The sequence below is a fragment of the Gobius niger genome, assembly GCF_951799975.1.
Source record: "Gobius niger genome assembly, chromosome: 24".
In the NCBI taxonomy this organism is placed as follows: Eukaryota; Metazoa; Chordata; class Actinopteri; order Gobiiformes; family Gobiidae; genus Gobius; species Gobius niger.
The window spans coordinates 15,080,106-15,100,803 of NC_136875.1; the positions used below are offsets into that span (position 1 = coordinate 15,080,106).

A 20,698-nucleotide genomic window follows, 5' to 3' on the forward strand; every position below is an offset into this window, starting at 1 on the left:
GTCCTCAAACACGTGGAAAACACAAAGGCGCATGCTCGGCTCCTATTCTTAGACTTTTCTTCGGCTTTTAATACCATCCAACCACACATCTTAATTGATAAGCTTGTCAAAGACTTTAATTTGAATTTTAATATGGTGGGTTGGATTTTAGATTTTTTAACTGGGCGATCGCAAAGAGTGAAGGTAAATGGTTGTTTATCTGATGTCTTGTATTCCTCCACTGGATCACCCCAGGGCTGTGTTCTGTCCCCACTTCTGTATATTTTGTACACAAATGACTGTCGCAGCCGCCATGAGAATCGCCACATACTTAAATTTGCAGATGACTCTGTCATAATTAGTCTTCTGCACGGTGATGAAAAGGAGCATGGTCCTGTTGTTGAGGACATGATACGGTGGTGTGATGACTCATTCTTGCAACTGAATGTTGCTAAGACTAAAGACATGTCTATTGATTTTCGGAGGAAGGTCACATCACCTCAAGCCACTGCGATCAAGGGTCAAAATGTGGAGCTTGTGGGAAAATACAAATATTTGGGGACGCTGATTGACAACAGGCTCAACTTTAATGAAAACACAGAGAAGCTGTGTAAGAAAGGGCAGCAGCACCTGTTTTGCCTCCGGAAACTGGCTTACTTTCATGTGGACAGGACCATAATGAGACTGTTTTATAAATCTTGTGTCGAGTCAGTGCTAACGTTTTCTATGATGTGTTGGTTTGGTAACCTTAACATCAAAGCGAAAAACTCACTCAGCAAAATTGTAAATTTGAGTGCTAAGATTCTGGGAGCTCCTCAGACTCCACTTTCGGACCTGTATTCTGGACAGGTGACGCGGAAGGCTCTGAGTATTCTGGCTAATGATGCTCATCCTCTTCATGGTGAATTCTGTTACTTGCCTTCTGGTTCGAGGCTTAGGGCTCCATTGGTGGGGAAAAACAGATACAAATATTCCTTCATACCTGTAGCCATCTCCACTCTAAACGCTGAGTATAAAAGGAGTTTACAGGCACCAAATTCAGTGTGAGGGGAAAAAAAAAAAGTTGTCGTATACTCTTGTTTTGTTGTAAGGTTTTGCACTTCGGCATCTTGCTTGAACTGGTGAATGAATGAATTTTTATTTTTCTTGTCTGTTTTTATGTATCTATTTTTATGTATCTTGTGCTGCAAAACTAATTGCCCTATCGGGGACATGAAATAAAGTGAAGTGAAGTGAAGCTAAGATCTACAAAACTCATCTAAAGGGATCTTTTTCCATCTTTTTTGGGGGGGGGGGGTATTCAACTCATTCTGTAGCTTTTTTGTCATTTTTTTAAAATACATTTTTTGTCATTTTTTGTCACATTTGTCGCATTTTTTGTCTTTTTTTATATTTTTTTTTGTCATTTTTTGTCACTTTTGTCACATTTGTCTTTTTTAATACATTTTTTGTCATTTTTTGTCATTTTTTAAATCATTTTTTAAATCATTTTTTGTCGCATTTTTGTCGCATTTTAATAATTTTTTTTGTCATTTTTTGTAACATTTGTCACATTTTTTGTCTTTTTAATACATTTTTTGTCATTTTTTTTTAAATACATTTGTCATTTTTTGTCACATTATTGTCATTTTTAAAATCATTTTTTTTGTCATATTTTGTCACATTTGTCGCATTTTTTGTCTTTTTTCTATAATTTTTTGTCATTTTTTGTCACATTTTTTGTCTTTTTTTTAATCATTTTTTGTCACATTTTTTGTCTTTTTTTTAATCATTTTTTGTCACATTTTTTGTCGCCGGGAGTATGGGGTCTGGGGCCCTCGTGGTGCCCTGTGGGGGGTGCTCCGGGAGTATGGGGTCCGGGGCCCTCGTGGTGCCCTGTGGGGGGTGCTCCGGGAGTATGGGGTCCGGGGCCCTCATGGTGCCCTGTGGGGGGTGCTCCGGGAGTATGGGGTCCGGGGCCCTCATGGTGCCCTGTGGGGGGTGCTCCGGGAGTATGGGGTCCGGGGCCCTCGTGGTGCCCTGTGGGGGGTGCTCCGGGAGTATGGGGTCCGGGGCCCTCGTGGTGCCCTGTGGGGGGTGCTCCGGGAGTATGGGGTCCGGGGCCCTCGTGGTGCCCTGTGGGGGGTGCTCCGGGAGTATGGGGTCCGGGGCCCTCTGCTAAGGGCTGTCCGTTCCCTGTATGAGCAGCCGGAGCTTGGTTCGCATTGCCGGCAGTAAGTCAGACCTGTTCCCGGTGCGTGTTGGTCTCCTCAGGGCTGCCCTTTGTCACCGGTTCTGTTCATTACTTTTATGGACAGAGTTTCTAGGTGCAGCCAGGGGCCGGAGGGCGTCCGGTTTGGGAGCCTCAGAGTCTCATCTCTGCTGTTTGCGGATGATGTTGTTCTGTTGGACCTTCAGCTGCTCTGGGGCGGTTTGCAGCCGAGTGTGTAGCGGCCGGGATGAGGATCAGCACCTCCAAATCTGAGGCCATGGTTCTCCTTCCCCTCTACAGGTCGGTGGGGAGTCCTTACCTCAAGTGGAGGAGTTCAAGTGTCTCGGGGTCTTGTTCTCAGTGAGGGACGGATGGAGCGTGAGATGGACAGACGGATCGGTGCGGCGTCAGCAGTGATGCGGTCGCTGTATCGGTCTGTCGTGGTGAAGAGGGAGCTGAGTCGGGGACAAAGCTCTCGATTTACCGATCGATCTACGTTCCCGCCCTCACCTATGGTCATGAGATTTGGGTAATGACCGAAAGGACAAGATCGCGAATACAAGCGGCCGAAATGAGTTTCCTTCGCAGGGTGTCTGGGCGCACCCTCCGAGATCGGGTGAGGAGCTCAGCTACCCGGGAGGAGCTCGGAGTAGAGTCGCTGCTCCTTCACGTCGAAAGGAACCAGCTGAGGTGGCTCGGGCATCTGTTCCGGATGCCTCCTGGTCGCCTCCCGCGGGAGGTGTTCCAGGCATGTCCTAGTGGGACAAGGCCTCGTGGAAGACCCAGGACACGGTGGTGGGACTATGTCTCCGAGCTGGCCTGGTGTCGCCTCAGGGTCAGAACAGCTGGAGGAGGTGTGGCCTCGGGGTCAGAACAGCTGGAGGAGGTGTGGCCTCGGGGTCCCCCCAGAACAGCTGGAGGAGGTGTGGCCTCGGGGTCAGAACAGCTGGAGGAGGTGTGGCCTCGGGGTCAGAACAGCTGGAGGAGGTGTGGCCTCGGGGTCAGAACAGCTGGAGGAGGTGTGTGTGGATCGGGAAGTCTGGGCGTCTCTGCTGAGACTTCTGCCCCCGCGACCCGGCCCCGGATAAAGCGGAAGAAAATGGATGGATGGATTTTTTGTCACATTTTTTGTCACATTTGTGTCACATTTTTTGTCTTTTTTTAATCATTTTTTTGTCATTTTTTGTAACATTTGTCACATTTTTAAATCTTTTTTTGTCATTTTTTGTCACATTTTTTGTCTTTTTTTAATCATTTTTTTGTCATTTTTTGTAACATTTGACACATTTTTAAATCATTTTTTTGTCATTTTTTGTCACATTTTTTGTCTTTTTTAAATCATTTTTTTGTCATTTTTTGTAACATTTTTGCCACCTTTTTTGTTATTTTGGGGTAAAGCCAAACTGGAGAAAATGTGCTCGGTCCAGGTGGGAGTTAAAGGGGTTAAATGACTTCATACTAACAATAACTTTATACATCTTAAAACCTTTTAGGGAAATGCATGTTGAAACGTGAGCGCCCCCGTGTGGCGTCTAAAAGTCTGTTCGTCCAGGGCCGGACCGGGACTGAAAAAGGGCCCTGGACTCAGGACCGGCCTGGACCAAAATGAGAGCAAATGCAGCACCTCCACAAACCTCTAACCTCCTGTCTTAACCGAGTTCGGCTTTACCCAAATCTAAAAGCTTCTCGACTGGAGAGCAGCAGTGCAACGCCTCATTTGAAAGCCAAGGCCTACAAAAGTGATTGTGACTTTTTATTGGCGCATTTTATGTTGTTTATCGTTGCTTTTTCATTACTTTTTTGTGGCTTTCTGGTGTTATTGTCACTTTGTGTTGTGTTTCTTTTTTTATTAATGTTGTCGTGTTTTCACCACGTTTTTTGTCACTTTATGGTTGCGCTTTTTTGCTGCTTTTCCATAGGTTTTTTTATCGCTTTGTTGTTGTGCTTTTATCACATTTTTATCACTTTTTCGTTGCGTTCTTGTTGCTTTTCCGGCACATTTTTCTTTCCATTTTCCTCCTCGTTTTCGTCGCTATTTTAATGCTTTTCTTTTAAGGTTTTAGATTTGGGTAAAGCTCGGTTAAGCTGGGGGGCAAGAGGTTAAGGAGAAGAGCCAGTGTGCCTTTTTTTTGTTGCTTTTCCACCCTCGTTTTCGTCACTACTACTACTGACTTTTTTTGGAAGAAGACGACGACACTGTGCTTGGTTCAGGTGGGGGTGAAGAGGTTAAACGACTCAGACATGAACCAGTTCCTCAACGTTTAAACAGAAACAAAGGCTGTTTGTGTAGTTTTGTTTTCGCTTATGAACGAAACTGTAAGTCCACGTGGCAAACTGAACTCTGACAATATACTGTGATTTTACTTTATAGATTTATCTAAACTTAAAGTCACCACATTCGCCTGATTCTTGACCTTCCTGAGGCTGTTCCCAAAGGCTGCAGCTGCCCGAGTGCTTTTAAATGCTTTTTAATGATAAAAAATAAAGGCTTTAACATTATTTTGCCTTAAAAGAAATACATTGAATGAACAAATCAATGTAAACTTCACTACTTTACAATACCCTTATTTTTTTATTTTTTATGATATTAGTAGGGCTGAAACAACTAATCAATTAATCGATAACTTAGGGCTGTGCAATTAATCGAAATTCGATTACGATTTCGATTACAACAGTAAACGATAACAAAATTAGCATAATCGCAAAAAAACGATTATATATCTTTATTTTTTTTTCTAATTTTTAATTTTGGATTTTTGTCACTTTTTTGCTGGATTTTTGTCTCTTTTTTGCTGGATTTTTGTCTCTTTTTTTGCTGGATTTTTGTCACTTTTTTGCTGGATTTTTGACATTTTTTTGCTGGATTTTTGACATTTTTTTGCTGGATTTTTGTCATTTTTTTGCTGGATTTTTGTCATTTTTTTTGCTGGATTTTTGTCATTTTTTTTGATGGATTTTTGTCTTTTTTGCTGGATTTTTGTCACTTTTTTGCTGGATTTTTGTCACTTTTTTGCTGGATTTTTGTCTCTTTTTTGCTGGATTTTTGTCTCTTTTTTGCTGGATTTTTGTCACTTTTTTGCTGGATTTTTGTCCTTTTTTTGCTGGATTTTTGTCACTTTTTTGCTGGATTTTTGTCATTTTTTTGCTGGATTTTTGTCTCTTTTTTGCTGGATTTTTGTCTCTTTTTTTGCTGGATTTTTGTCACTATTTTGCTGGATTTTTGACATTTTTTATGGATTTTTGTCACTTTTTTGCTGGATTTTTGACATTTTTTTGCTGGATTTTTGTCATTTTTTTGCTGGATTTTTGTCATTTTTCTGATGGATTTTTGTCATTTTTTTTGCTGGATTTTTGTCATTTTTTTTGATGGATTTTTGTCACTATTTTGCTGGATTTTTGACATTTTTTATGGATTTTTGACATTTTTTTGCTGGATTTTTGACATTTTTTTGCTGGATTTTTGTCATTTTTTTGCTGGATTTTTGTCATTTTTTGCTGGATTTTTGTCTCTTTTTTGCTGGATTTTGTCTCTTTTTTTGCTGGATTTTTGTCATTTTTTTGCTGGATTTTTGTCACTTTTTTGCTGGATTTTTGTCATTTTTTTGATGGATTTTTGTCATTTTTTTGATGGATTTTTGTCACTTTTTTGATGGATTTTAGGGCAGGGGTAGGGCCGATTTTCTTCATTGTAAAAAGACCAAGGGCCGGACCTGCCAGTTTTAGCCCAATGTAAAGCACCATTTTGTACAAATGCCAGCGTTGCATGTACACGATTAGGGCGACCATTAAACGATAGTCTGGTATCGGGAAAAAGTTTAGGTTCTACTGGTATCTAAAGTCCAGCACACACTACACGACGTTTCTAGTTGTAAACGATTTTATATATAATGGGGGGTTCACGCTAAACGACTGGATTCAGAGTGATTATAGAACGTCTGGGGGTTCACACTTAACGACTGAGAATCGTCAGAGCGACGCACGATTCTGACAAACAGCTGATGTTTTATAACACAGCGCGTCTGTCGTCTCTACGGCTTCAAAACTGACCCCAGATCAGCAAAGACAGGCCTGTGTTTGTGAGCGCGGGATAACGTGTGTGTCCCGATTGGTCAACGGTGTCAACAACGTCACAACACCGCAGCGCTAGCTTACTGCTACTACCAAGCTTCAACTGGGCTATAGTTCAGGAAAAATGGAGATAAAAGTTGGCGACAGGAAGAAGCGGGACGTGTTTCAGTGGATTTAATAAGAAAAGGAGACGGGCGTCGACCTCAGGATGGAGGAGACAGCGGAGGAGACAGCGGAGAAAGCGGGGAGGCTAGCTGCTGTTAGCGGTGAGGTGAAGCTAAACAGTTCGTCTCCAAACTCAGTAAGAGCCGCTAAACTCTGTTCGTGGTTGAAATGTAGCTGGAAAAGGTGGTTGTGTTGAACTTTTGCTGATATAAAGTTGTGCTGTTTCGTGTGTGGGGCTGTGGCCGTGAAATGAGTCGTTTGTGCCGCTGGTTTAACAGAGAAGTGAAAAAAAAGGAGGCGCGGCGGTGTTTTCCTGTCTTTATATCACTCCGTCATTCACATTTGTGTCGGTAAAATTGATTTCCCACGACTGGAGTCTAGTCGCGTCTTTCCACCGCCCACACGACACGATTCCAACGTCAGTCCAGTCGTGACCCCCCCCACACCACACCACACGGCCCGACTCTGTGTGACCGCCTGTCAAATTTTTAGCACATTTTTGCCACATTTTTGTAATTTTTTTGTCACATTATGTCCATTTCTTATCAATTTTTTGTCTTTTCTTTTGTCACATTTGTCTGTTTTTTTGGTCAAATTTTTATCACATTTTTGTAATTTTTATGTCACATTTTTGTAATTTTTTTGTCACATTTTGTCACATTTGTCATTTTTTTTGGTCAAATTTTTATCACATTTTTGTAATTTTTTTGTCACATTTTTGTAATTTTTTTGTCACATTTTTGTAATTTTTTTGTCACATTTTTATCATTTTTTCAACATTTTTTTGGTCAATTTCTTGTGACATTTTTGCCACTTTTTCATAAATTTTTCGTCACTTTTTTGTCACATTTCTGTCTTTTTTTTCGTCAATTTTTTCTCAAATTTTTGCCTTCGACCAGACGCGACTCGATTAGACTCGGAACGACTGAGAATCAGAGAGACTTGCTTGTTTTCCCCATTTTTTTTATTACAATTGGCTTGTTGCACGGTGTGGCTATGCTAGCTCCTCTGGCCTGAAGTTGTGAGCGCCAGTACTTCCTGTCTGTGCTCTTTTCCTGGAATAATAATCATATTGTCTAAAGATCACGTTGTGGGCGATGAGTTCCCGGTCGATGATCATTTACTGTGAGTTCAAATCATGATGTAACAAGTTCAGAGGAGACGCCTGTGATCATAAACGATTGATAGTTTGTTTTGAAGCTAAAGGCTAACATGCTATAAAAGAATATACATAAAAAGGCACTATTTCTAATTGTGTAATGCACATTTTCTCCAGTTTGGCTTCACCCCAATCCAAAAGCTTCTGGGAAAAAGCTGTGAAAATAGCGACAAAACTGAGACGAAAACAATGATGGAAATGGGACCAAAAAGTGAGAAAACACTGACAAAAAGTGACGAAAAATTGATGAAAAAGAGAAGAGAGAGAAAAATGACAAAAATTTTATTTAAAAAAATGACGAAAAAATGACCAAAATGCGATAAAACATTGACGAAAAAAAAGGACAAAAATGTGATACAAATTTGACCAAAAAAAATTGACAGAAAAGGACAAAATTTTGACCAAAAAAATGGCAAAAATGTGACTAAAAAAAAGACAGAAATTTGATACATTTTTTTTAACGAAAAAATAAAAACAAATGTGACAAAAACAAAGACAAACAAATTACAAAAAAATTACAAAAAATGGACAAAAATGAGTTGAATACCCAACAAAAAAATGATGGAAAAAAATATGTGATGACGTGAGGAAAAAAGATCCTCTGGGTTCAGGCGGGAGTTAAGAGGTTAAATTAGCCTTTAGCTTCAAGACAAACTCACTGATCCTCACAAACATAAACGTCTCGTCTATGGAAATATTTCTACCAGGAACTCACTGGTCTGAGCTAATCTTAATGGAAATGAACACAAACAGGAAGTACTCGCGCCCACAGCTTCAGCTCAGAGGAACTAGCCTAGCCACATTGTGCAACAAGCCGATATCTTCTCTATTTCCCCAATGTGTTCCCCATTTATTTTTCTCCCATGTCTTCGCGCAATTTTTCCTTATTTTGAGCCACATTTTCCCACCAATTAGTTCCAGTTTTTCCACACATTTCTTGCCATTGGAGATGAAGCCGATATTGTACGTGTATATTGTATTGTATATTGAAGAGGCGTGTTCTCGGTGACTTACAGTCATCTCCGACGGGTCCGGCCGAGCACTGAGCGGGAGGGTCTTTCGACAAATCCGTTAGCTCCTGAGGACGAGAAAATAAAGAATTCAGGAAGGAAAAGACATGGCATGAAGATTTAAAATAATACAATAAACGTTAGTCACGGTTCACAGCATAATCCAACCATTTATTACTTTTACAGAAGAACATTCAAGGAAGAATTCTTTCCATATGTTAACCTCTAAACTCCCGCCTGAACCGAGGGGATATTTTTCCTCACGTCAGATTTTTTTTCCATCATTTTTTGGTTGGGTATTCAACTGATTTTGGTAACTTTTTGGTCATTTTTTTGTCATTTTTTGTCACATTGTCATTTAATCGTTAATTTTTTTATCACATTTGTCAAATTTTTATCACACTTTTGTCATTTTTTCTGTCAATTTTTTTTAATTTTTTCGTCCATTTTTGTCATTTCTTTGTCAAATTTTTATCACATTTTTGTCATTTTTTCTGTCAAATTTTTGTCATTTTTTCAACAATTTTTCCTCAATTACTTGTGACATTTTTGCCACTTTTTCATACATTTTTCGTCACTTTTTTGTCAATGTTCTCACTTTTTTCTCACATTTCTGTCATTTTTTCGTCCATTTTTTGGTCACATTTTTGCCACATTTTTGTATTTTATTTGTCACATTTTTGTCATTTTTTGTCACATTTTTTCTCAAATTGTTGTCATTTAATTTGTCAATTTTTTATCAAATTTTTGTCATTTTTTGTCACATTTTGTCAAATTTTTCGTCAATTTTTCGTCAATTTCTTATGACATTTTTGTGACATTTTTGCCACTTTTTCATCAATTTTTTCTCACTTTTTTGTCACATTTCTGTCATTTTTTTGTCCATTTTTTATCAATTTTTTGGTAACATTTTTGCCACATTTTTGTCACATTTGTCATTTTTTTTGTCAATTTTTTGTCCTTTTTTCAACATTTTTTTGTCAATTTCTTGTGACATTTTTCATCACTTTTTCATCCATTTTTCGTCACTTTTTTGTCACATTTCCATCATTGTTTTCGTCTCAGTTTTGTTGCTATTTTCACAGCTTTTTTCCTTTTGGATTGGGGTAAAGCCAAAAATGTGCTCGGTTCAGCGGGAGTTAAGGCGCTAAAACCAGCAACAACACAAGGTTAAGTGATGAGGATCCGACACATTGGTAGAATAGTGGCCGTGTCTCTACCTCGAACTGCTTTTCTTTAGCAAGATGAAACCTGTGTGAATTCTTGGCCCCCGTCCCAAACTTTTCCATAAATTAAAAAGGTACATAACAGGGACGACGTTTCCCACGAGCTGCTACACCTTATTTTATTTTTTACCTATTAAAGTGTTACAACAGGTTCATACAGGAAGTTTGATGCTTTCTAAAAGGCCAAATGCAATATTTTCAATGCCACAAATGCAAAAAAAACCTGTGCATTTTCCATGTTAGATTTGCAAACTTTGATATTCAAATGGAAAATGGACACTACCGGAAACTCTGGAGCTAAAACAAAATGAATATCAGCAACAACTGTATTATTTTCCGAGCATTTCATGATTTGACCTCTGAACTCCCGCCTTGAACGAGTGCATTTCTCCACTTCGGCTTTACCCAAAAAAATTTGCGATTATGCTAATTTTGTAATCGTTTACTGTTGTAATCGAAATCGTAATCGAATTTCGATTAATTGCACAGCCCTATTTTAAAGTGCTATAAATAAACTTTTACTGATCGATTGATACATTTCTTGCCCACATGATGGCGTAGTGGAGCAAATAAAGCACCTTGATGCTTCGAACCGTGTGTGACGCAATTGGCTGTGAGGCTTCAATGCTTCATCTTGCCATCACTAACCCTTTGTGTCTCTTTCATGACGCTTTTCTGTCGCTCATTTGTGAGTTTTTTTGTTGGTTTCTTTTGCCACTTTTTTCATTGCTTTTTTGTTGCATTTTCGTCGCTCTTTTGTTTTGTTACTGTCGTCTTTTTGCCATGTTTTTGTCACATTTTTGTTGTATTTTGATGCTTTTTTCCCCAAGAAGCTTTGAGATTTGCCAAACTGGGAAACCTGTGCTCGGTTCAGGTGAGGGGGTTGTACATTTTGACTAGGGCTGTGCAATTAATCGAAATTCGATTACGATTTCGACTACAACAGTAAACGATTACAACATTAGCATAATCGCAAAAAATCGATTATAATTTTTTTTTTCTTCAAATATTTTTTTTTTTCTTCAATTTTATTTTATTTTTTCAATTTTTTTAATGTTTGGATTTTTGTCACTTTTTTGATGGATTTTTGTCTTTTTCAGCTGGATTTTTGTCTTTTTTTTGCTGGATTTTTGTCACTATTTTTGCTGGATTTTTTTTATTTTATCAATGGATTTTTGTCATTTTTTTGATGGATTTTTGTCTTTTTTTTGCTGGATTTTTGTCACTTTTTTTGCTGGATTTTTGTCATTTTTTTGCTGGATTTTTGTCACTTTTTTGCTGGATTTTTGTCACTTTTTTGCTGGATTTTTGTCTTTTTTTGATGGATTTTTGTCACTTTTTTGCTGGATTTTTGTCACTTTTTTGCTGGATTTTTGTCATTTTGTTTGCTGGATTTTTGTCACTTTTTTGATGGATTTTTGTCACTTTTTTGCTGGATTTTTGACACTTTTTTGCTGGAGTTTTGTCACTTTTTTGCTAGATTTTTGTCTTTTTTTAATGGATTTTTGTCACTTTTTTGCTGGATTTTTGTCTTTTTTTTAATGGATTTTTGACACTTTTTTGCTGGATTTTTGTCACTTTTTTGCTGGATTTTTGTCTTTTTTTGCTGGATTTTTGTCACTTTTTTGCTGGATTTTTGTCTTTTTTTGCTGGATTTTTGACACTTTTTTGCTGGATTTTTGTCTTTTTTTGCTGGATTTTTGACACTTTTTTGCTGGAGTTTTGTCTTTTTTTTAATGGATTTTTGTCACTTTTTTGCTGGATTTTTGTCTTTTTTTTAATGGATTTTTGTCACTTTTTTGCTGGATTTTTGTCTTTTTTTTAATGGATTTTTGTCACTTTTTTGCTGGATTTTTGTCTTTTTTTTAATGGATTTTTGACACTTTTTTGCTGGATTTTTGTCATTTTTTTGCTGGATTTTTGTCACTTTTTTGCTGGATTTTTGTCTTTTTTTGCTGGATTTTTGTCACTTTTTTGCTGGATTTTTGTCTTTTTTTGCTGGATTTTTGACACTTTTTTGCTGGATTTTTGTCTTTTTTTGCTGGATTTTTGACACTTTTTTGCTGGAGTTTTGTCACTTTTTTGCTAGATTTTTGTCTTTTTTTTAATGGATTTTTGTCACTTTTTTGCTGGATTTTTGTCTTTTTTTTAATGGATTTTTGACACTTTTTTGCTGGATTTTTGTCATTTTTTTGCTGGATTTTTGTCACTTTTTTGCTGGATTTTTGTCACTTTTTTGCTGGATTTTTGTCTTTTTTTGCTGGATTTTTGACACTTTTTTGCTGGAGTTTTGTCACTTTTTTGCTGGATTTTTGTCTTTTTTTTAATGGATTTTTGTCACTTTTTTTGATGGATTTTTTTTAAAGGCAACAAATAATCGTTTGAATAATCGTGATTTCAATTATGACAAAAATAATCGTGATTATTATTTTTTCAATAATCGAGCAGCCCTAGTTTTGACCGTTGCCATGGTTACCACAATAGGATCCCGTCCTGATCGCAGCCCGATCCGGTAACACCGTTTTGTAGTACAGTTACAGTAAAGTCCGGTCCGGATTTAGTCCCGGGACGGGGTGTGGGGGGGGGGGGGGGGGGGGGGGGATGTTTCTGTGGACTCAGCGCTCGGATATTTTTATACCAAGACGGGACCCGGACCCAGTTTAGACCCGGGTTTAGACTTTCACGCTCCGGTATGTGGACCGACAGCATCGACTTTCAGCGCAGAAAGGCCACGTCGCAACAGCCAAGACCCATGTGGACCAGACCCGGGTTTAGACCTGGGAGAGGCCGACCACCCAAATCTACAAACTTTTACTAAAGTACTTTGACTGAAGTACTTGCCGATACCGATACGAGCACAAGGCATTTTCTTTAACAGGCTTTTTGAAGTGAATAGACGGTTTATAGACGGACTTTTCCACAGCAGATCGGTTTGTAATTAGTTCATCTACATTTCCTTGAGTAAAGTCGGCAACACTTTTAAGAGAAGTTATTTCAGAATTGAACGATGCCATTTTATTTTACTTTTATCTCGCTCTCCATCACAGACAGAACATCTCAGGTCCTAAAGCTCCTCAATGCTTGTGCTTTATTCATTTATGTATTTGTATTTAACAATAGTATTGAGATGTGACTTATTACTGCAGATAAATGCTCTCTTTTCTCCTTTACTGAAACGACTTATTGATTAATCAACGACTAATCGATTATTGAAATAGTCGACAACTATTTTAGGATCGATTAATCGTTTTCTGGTTCACACAGGCTAAAATGGAGCAAAAATGACATAAAAAAATGTAGTATTTTGGATGAAAACCTACTTTCATTCTATATTTAGGGTCTGTAGTGTTTTGTACATTGCGAGTTTAATTAATAGAGCCTTCAAAAAACATGTCCCTTTAGTTTACTCCATCAACACATCCTCAAACAGCGCCGCTTAAGCTATAATGTGATACAAAAAAATTGAAACAATAACATTTTCCTGCACCATTCACAGCCAAGCGATTAATCGATTAATAGTAAAAATAATCGATAAATTAATCGATAACAAAATAATCGTTAGTTGCAGCCCTACTTCAGCTCCGTGTGGATTTTCTCCTGTGTTTATACAAACTTTTCCAGGAGCTTCAGCATTTTCATCGTTTTGCTGCAGCTCATTTTGGCTCGATATAAACCTGCTGATATCGGCTTCTGGTATCGGGCCTAGGGCTGAAAGATATATCGAATTATGAACATTAAAAATATTAAAACTGAAAAAACAAAAAGTATCAGTATCAGTATAAACATCTCAATTTGAGCACAATAATCCAAATTTTAGTTGTTTTGACGAGTTATGAAGTTGTTGGGCATTTGTCCCGGATTATTTCACTTGTTCTGAGATGTTTCTGACTCGTTTCGATACATTTCGTCCTCATTTCAGGTCAGTTTCTTTGCCAATGGGGAAAAAACATTGGTCTCATCTCATTGGTGATTGTACTTTCTTATTTCAAAGCGAGATTTACTCTAGAACTGGTCTGAAATGTCCTCAAACAAGCAAAGTAAACTCGGTCCGATCAGGAAAAGTGTCTAAATGAGTGAAAACCGCTCAAAACAAGAAACATTTCCTCAATTCAAGTCATTTAAGCCAATGCTTGATATTCACTTTTTGCAGTGCAAGATATAAACGAGAAGGATTTCCATCAATAAAACTGCACTCGTTTGTTTTATGATTTTACTCTTCTGAAAAATGCTCAGTTTTCTCCAAACCCATAGTTATATTGCATCGATGTCGGGATATGAAACTTTGTTCATAATAATGTCCAGCCTTTGCATTGATAATATTGATTCTAATCATATTTAATGTTGTTCCTCTGCTTCATGGAGCTGCTCCACATGAACAAAGCTCAGAGCTGATCCTTTAACAGAGAATTCACATGATCTGAGGCTCTTTCAGACGCTCAATACAAGTTTGGATGATTTTAGTCTCTCCTTTTCATTTTAGTTTAGTCTGATTTTAGTCGACTCAAATATCTGGACATTTTAGTCACAGTTTTAGTCTCATGAGAAACTTTTAATTTAGTTTTAGTCGTCAAAAATATCACTGGGTGCGTCCCCACAAAGGCCTAAAAACCTGATCGAAACGTTTTTTTTTTGTGTTTTCATAGTTTTTGTTGTCGCTGCTGCTTTTCTGTGCAGTTTCGACATATTTTTGTCACCGTTTTGTCGCTCTTCAGTCGTTTTTGTCGTTGTATTATTGCTGCTTTTCTGGCCTGTTTTCGTTGCGCTTGTATTGCTTAAGGCGAGACACTTTAGGTGAAAGTATTGATGTTTCCCGCAGTGGTGGAAGTGGAGATTTGTATCTGTTTTCCTCCCTTTACATCTTAGTTTTCATGTCAGATATAAAAATGATGATGTTTATTTGATGATGTTTTGTCTGCGAGGTGGGGGCGACCCGGAAGTAGAAAGGCCGTCTTTCCCGCGGGTTTTCATTCATAAATATTGACAGATTTGACATCCACGTGTCCTGCTAAGGGGCCCCGTGATGACGCTTTCACCCAAATATGGTGTTTTTCCTCCTACGAGACGCTGGAGCGGAAAAGTGGAAGAACGGGCCGAGCATGCGCACTCGCTACGAAACTTCAGGGCTGGTTTTCTCTGAATGAGAGAAGCCGCACTCGGGCAGAGCCTGAGCCCTTATAGAAGCTCCCACAGACTCCACACTTTACAGGCTGAGACACAACAAGATTCTGAAGGTTTTTTCAGAGGGATTTTTTAATATCTAATTCCAAGCCTGATTTATTCAGCTTTGAACCCAAAAAAACATCCCCTCTGAAAAAATCTTAGCTACTAATATGTCAATAAAATAAAACCATAAAATTTAGTCTGGCTCAATTCATTATTTTGATTTGAAATTAGGGCTGTGCAATTAATCGAAATTCGATTACTACACTAAACGATTACAAAATTAGCATAATCGCTGATTTTTTCAATTTTTTTTTTTTGCAATATTTTTTTGGCAAAGCAAACTTGCTTTTCAGGCCGCTGGGATTGTTTTCCCTTCTCATTTCAGGTGTCACGGCTCGTGCTTTTGCCTGACAGAAAAACAAACGGCGCTGTGTGATGATGTCATCAGGCCGCGCTGCTCAGTTTGCTTGCGCAGGTGTGAGGGCCGGCCAGCAGGGGGCAGGTGTGAAGCAGAGACCTGTCTTTAATCAAGGCGTACTTGAAATCATTTGTACTTTTATGACAGAAAACATCAGCATTGTTTTTTGATTAATAAATAAATAAAATAAAGATATAATAAAAAAGAAATAATCGTTTGAATAATCGTGATTTCAATTATGACAAAAATAATCATGATTATTATTTTTTCAATAATCGAGCAGCTCTATATGAAATATAGGCAATTTTGGCCATTTTAAAGCTCAAAATGCCTTATTTTTTTGTGAAAACATAAAATGACAGAAAAAGTGCAATACATTTTTTTTCTCATGTTTATATCTGTGATGTTCAGCAAAAGTTTCAAATTGACATCTCTACATTTATGTTTTTTCCCCTATTCACCTGCAGTGTCTCGCCTTAAAGGAACAGGCCACCGTTTTTACATACTGAGATATGCTCTTACCTCACTTTAGTCGAGTTAATATATCCCCGTCTGGTCTTTGTCCGTGCGCTCACACATACGCAGCCTCTCCCACATGTCACATAGCTCCAAAAAAGCTCACGATAGAAGCTACCAAGCTCTTATAAGTATATTTACACAGAAATGTAACATGTTGATTTTATAAGCAGATAAAAAGGGGGACTATATTGTGAGGCGTAATGATACGAGGAGCAAAACGTCCGCGTAGTAACTCCTAAAGACTTCCCCGCTCACTTCCGTCAATAACCTTTAGGAGTTACTGCGCAGACGTTTTGCTCCTCGTATCATTACGCCTCACAATATAGTCCCCCTTTTTATCTGCTTATAAAATCGACATGTTACATTTCTGTGTAAAGATACTTCGCATGAAAACACTTCACGTAACTTTATTTAAATAGGGAACACGTGGAAGAGCTTGGTAGCTTCTATCGTGAGCTTTTTTGGAGCTATGTGACATGTGGGAGAGGCTGCGTATGTGTGAGCGCACGGACAAAGACCAGACGGGGATATATTAACTCGACTAAGGTTAGGTAAGAACATATCTCAGTATGTAAAAACTGTGGCCTATTCCTTTAACTTGTCACTTTTTTTCGTTGCTTTCCTGTTTTCCATTTTCATCGCTCTTTTGATGCTCTTTGTCACATTTCTGTTGCATTTTCATCCACATTTTTGTTGCTATATTGAATGTTTTTCCCAAGAAGCTTTCAGATTTGGGTAAAGCCAAACTGTACAAAATGTCCTCGGTTCAGGCGGGGGTTAAGAGGTTAAATGACAATCAAGGCCTGCATTGTCACAGTTTATCTGATGACACATTTCACTCTTTTTAGAATCGGCTTTATTGCCATGGTTACAAACAGGTTCACACCGAGGAATCTTTGAGAAGATAACACATAACATTAAATAACACTGTCACACAAACGTATTCCACGCCACAGTTTACTTTCTTTTCGCACGAGTCCAACTAAACCCGACCTAAACGAGGCTAAAACTCTCGGTTTAGCCCCTTTGGTTTTGTCCTGGCATGTTTACAAGTTCGAGCTCAGATTTACCTGAGTCAGGCTTAGCTGGTATTTTACCCAGGGCCGGTTTCAAACACGTTTTTTTCTTCTTCTCATGACTAAGTGTGTTGCGTGGAAATGTTTTTATGTGCGTTTCCCGGTAGGACTTCCTTACCGTGATCATAAAGAGGTCAGATTTTAAATGTCAAATCAACACAATGTCACTGTAATCCTGTCCATTACACTCACGGATGACAATAGCCGTGTTTATTCTTGATAAAGATGGATGGCGCGTTGCTTAGCTTTAACCTTGTTTTCCTTTACAGCAAAACAAAGCGTTAAAAGGGCTTATCCATAACAAAATATGGGCCAACAATCAAACCCAATCAACGCGGTGGTTTTTTGTCAATAACGTCATAATCCTCACATTTAGCTAACACTTTAAACGCAGCCAGTATCGCTCACACATCCCACTGTGATTCCCTCGTAACAGATGACAGTTTAGCTCGTTATTCTGGCTCGGAAATACGACGAAAACACCTGCTGCTAATGCTAACGGGCTAGCCGCGGCGATGACACGGAGCTAACGCGGCTAACGCGCAAAACATCGCCCCGTTTCTCGGCCAAACGGGACACAAATGTGATTTTTCGGTAGAACTCGAGCAACCAGGGCACCTACCTTAGAAATTCGCTTCAAAGCCATTGCGTCTGCGCTGAGGGACCGGCTGTCGAGGTGAAGCAGGTGGAGGAGGAAGAGGCCAGAGCTAGCAGGCTAACAACACTAGCATGGGACTGTGCTAACTAGCGAGCTAAGGTTAACGCTTTGGTGATAGCGCGTTTTTGTTTTGTTTCGCGGTTCGGGCGGATTCCGGCGAGTGGAGAGAGGAAAAAGAGGGAGACACTCGACGAGCCCCGTGCCCTGGGTTTACGGCAGAGACAGTGGAAAGACACCGCACAGGCTCAAAATGTCCTCCCGGTACCGACAAACGCGGAGCGGCAGCAGCTGTCACACACACACACACACGAGCGGAGGTCTCACTCTGACGGAAATCAGCGGAGAGTAAAAGGGCGAGGCGGGGACAGACGTCTCACTCTGTCCGTTTCACAACCGTTACATATGGGTTAGAGCTAGATCGTCTGCTCGGGAGGGACGGTCTGCTGTGAAAACGTGAGATATCATGACACAAATTAAGGTTAGGGCCAGGGAAATGGTTAACCTCTTAACTCCCGCCTGAACCGAGAGGATCTTTTTCCTCACGTCATCACATTTTCTTTTCCAACATTTTTTTGTTGGGTGTTCAACTCATTTTTGTAACTTTTTATCACATTTTTGTCATTTTTTCGTCCATTTTTGATACATTTTTTGTCACATTTTTGACTTTTTTTTAATCGATTTTTTGTAATTTTTTGTCACATTTTTGTCACTTTTTTGTCACATTTTTGTCCATTTTTCGTCAATTTTTAATCATTTTTTTGTCACATTTTTGACATTTTTTATCGTTTTTTTTGAATTTTTTGTCACATTTTTGACATTTTTTCGCCAATTTTTCGTCAATTTTTTTGTCACATTTTTTACATTTTTTGTCCATTTTTTATCCATTTTTGTGACATTTTTGCCACTTTTTCATAAATTTTTCGTCACTTTTTTGTCAATGTTTTCTCACTTTTTTGTCACATTTCCATCATTGTTTTATTGCTATTTTCACAGCTTTTTTCCAGAAGCTTTTGGACTGGGGGTAAAGCCAAACTGGAGAAAATGTGCTCGGTTCAGGTGGGAGTTAAGGGGTCAACCTTACGGATTAGGATTATTTGTATTTTTAGACAAACCAACTCATAGATCTATACAAACAGACCGTCCCTCCGGAGCAGACGATAGGGTTAGGTGCTAACCGTTACATATGATGGATCCGTGGCGTCAGCTGAATAATGTAACAGTCTGACAGTAAACCGCATTTAGATTCAAAGGTATGTTGAAATAATACTTCCTAATAATCTTCCTAATAAAAAATCTGTCTATGGCTTAATGAAGTAAATTGTTGATTGGTTAATAAAAAAATATATATATAAAAAAAATAATAATAATAATAATAAGATAGAATAAACCTTTATTGATCTCACAATGGACAAATAGTAATAATATTTTAGAATAAACCTTTATTGATCTCACAATGGACAAATAGTAATAATATTTTTTTATGTGACAAAAAAATACAAAAATGTGATACAAATTTGACGAAAAATTGATGAAAAAGTGGCAAAAATGTGACAAAATGTTACGGAAAAAAATACAAAAAAGTGATACAAATTTGACAAAAAAATAATAAATTAAAAAAAATGACAAAAAATGACAAAAAAATGACAAAAATTTGATCAAAATGTTACAAAAAAAAATACAAAAATGTGATACAAATTTGACAAATAAAAATAAATAAAAAAAAAAAGACAAAAAATGACAAAAAAAATGACAAAAATTTGATAAAAAATGACAAAAATGTGACAAAATGTTACCAAAAAAAATGGTTTACACTTGTATTGGCAAGACTGTGGGAACCCAGGGTGCTGAGGGCGCTGCAGCTTGTCGAGTTGCACTACTTCTCGTTCCTGCGCATGTGCAGAACTATCGAGTCATTTCACATTCAGCCGTCGAGTTCCGCTTTTTCAGCAAATAACATGATTTCATACATTTTACTGTCGAATTAGGCAGTCTATTCTACATGTAATTAGTAAATGACGTAGCTGCTAAAACAATTTGCCTTTAAAGGAATAGGCCACCGTTTTTACAGAAGAAGAAGAAGATCTTTATTTATATAGTGTCTTTCACAGACATATAGTCACAAAGCGCTTTACATGAGACAGTTGTACATTCACTTCATACTCGGTGGTGGTAAACTACGTTTGTAGCTTCAGTTTCCCCTTTCGCGACTACACACGTCTGCGCCAACGGACCCTCTGACACCACCATTCACTCACACACATCATTCATCCTGGCCTATTGTGCATGTTTTTAGTGGTAGGGGAAACCGGAGTGCCCGGAGGAAACCTACTCAGACACGGGTAGAACATGCAAACTCCACACAGAAAGGCCCCGTCCCTGGTGGGAATCGAACCCAGACCTTCTAGCTGTGAAGCGAGAGCACTAAGCGCAGTGGTTACACACTGAGATATGTTCTTACCTGAGCTGTGACGAGTTCTTTAGGACCTGTCTGATCTTCAGTCACGTAAACACAGCGCAGACGGCGTTAGCATTTAGCCTCTCCCTCTCTCCTCTATAGCTCCAAAACAGGTCAAGATAGAAGCTACCAAGCTCTTCCACGTTTTCCCTATTTAAATATGGTTACATGAAGTGTTCCACTACAAAGTATAATTACACAAAATTAAACAATGTGGATTTTCTAAGCGGATAAAAGGGGGAACTATATTGTAAGGCGTAATAATACCAGGAGTAGTTCGAAATCCGCACAGTAAAGTGAAGATTACTGCTTCTATCTTGACCTGTTTTGGAGCTATAGAGGAGAGAGGGAGAGGCTAAATGCTAACGCCGTCTGCGCTGTGTTTACGTGACTGAAGATCAGACAGGTCCTAAAGAACTCGTCACAGCTCAGGTAAGAACATATCTCAGTGTGTAAAAACAGTGGCCTGTTCCTTTAATAATGGTGCCTAACTTGTTTTTTAAATGTATTTGTCCTTTATTTATCCAGGATAAAACTCGTTGAGAATAAAACTCTCAAGAGTGTCCAGGCCAAGATTCTTTACAATTAAAATATGCAATAATTTAACACAG

General features: G+C 38.5%; 1 protein-coding gene across 1 annotated transcript in view; it reads right to left on the reverse strand.

Moving 5' to 3' along the window:
- ube2d2l (ubiquitin-conjugating enzyme E2D 2, like) overlaps positions 1-17,760 on the reverse strand; it is a 36,246-nt gene extending 18,486 nt beyond the window's left edge. The window contains exons 1-2 of the mRNA XM_079582349.1: positions 17,597-17,760; positions 8,577-8,640 (exon numbers count right to left, since the gene is read on the reverse strand). Of these exons, the coding sequence (XP_079438475.1) occupies positions 8,577-8,640; positions 17,597-17,620 (88 nt within the window). The 5' untranslated portion in view covers positions 17,621-17,760. The remainder of the gene's footprint in view (positions 1-8,576; positions 8,641-17,596) is intronic.
- Positions 17,761-20,698: the final 2,938 nt, after the last annotated feature.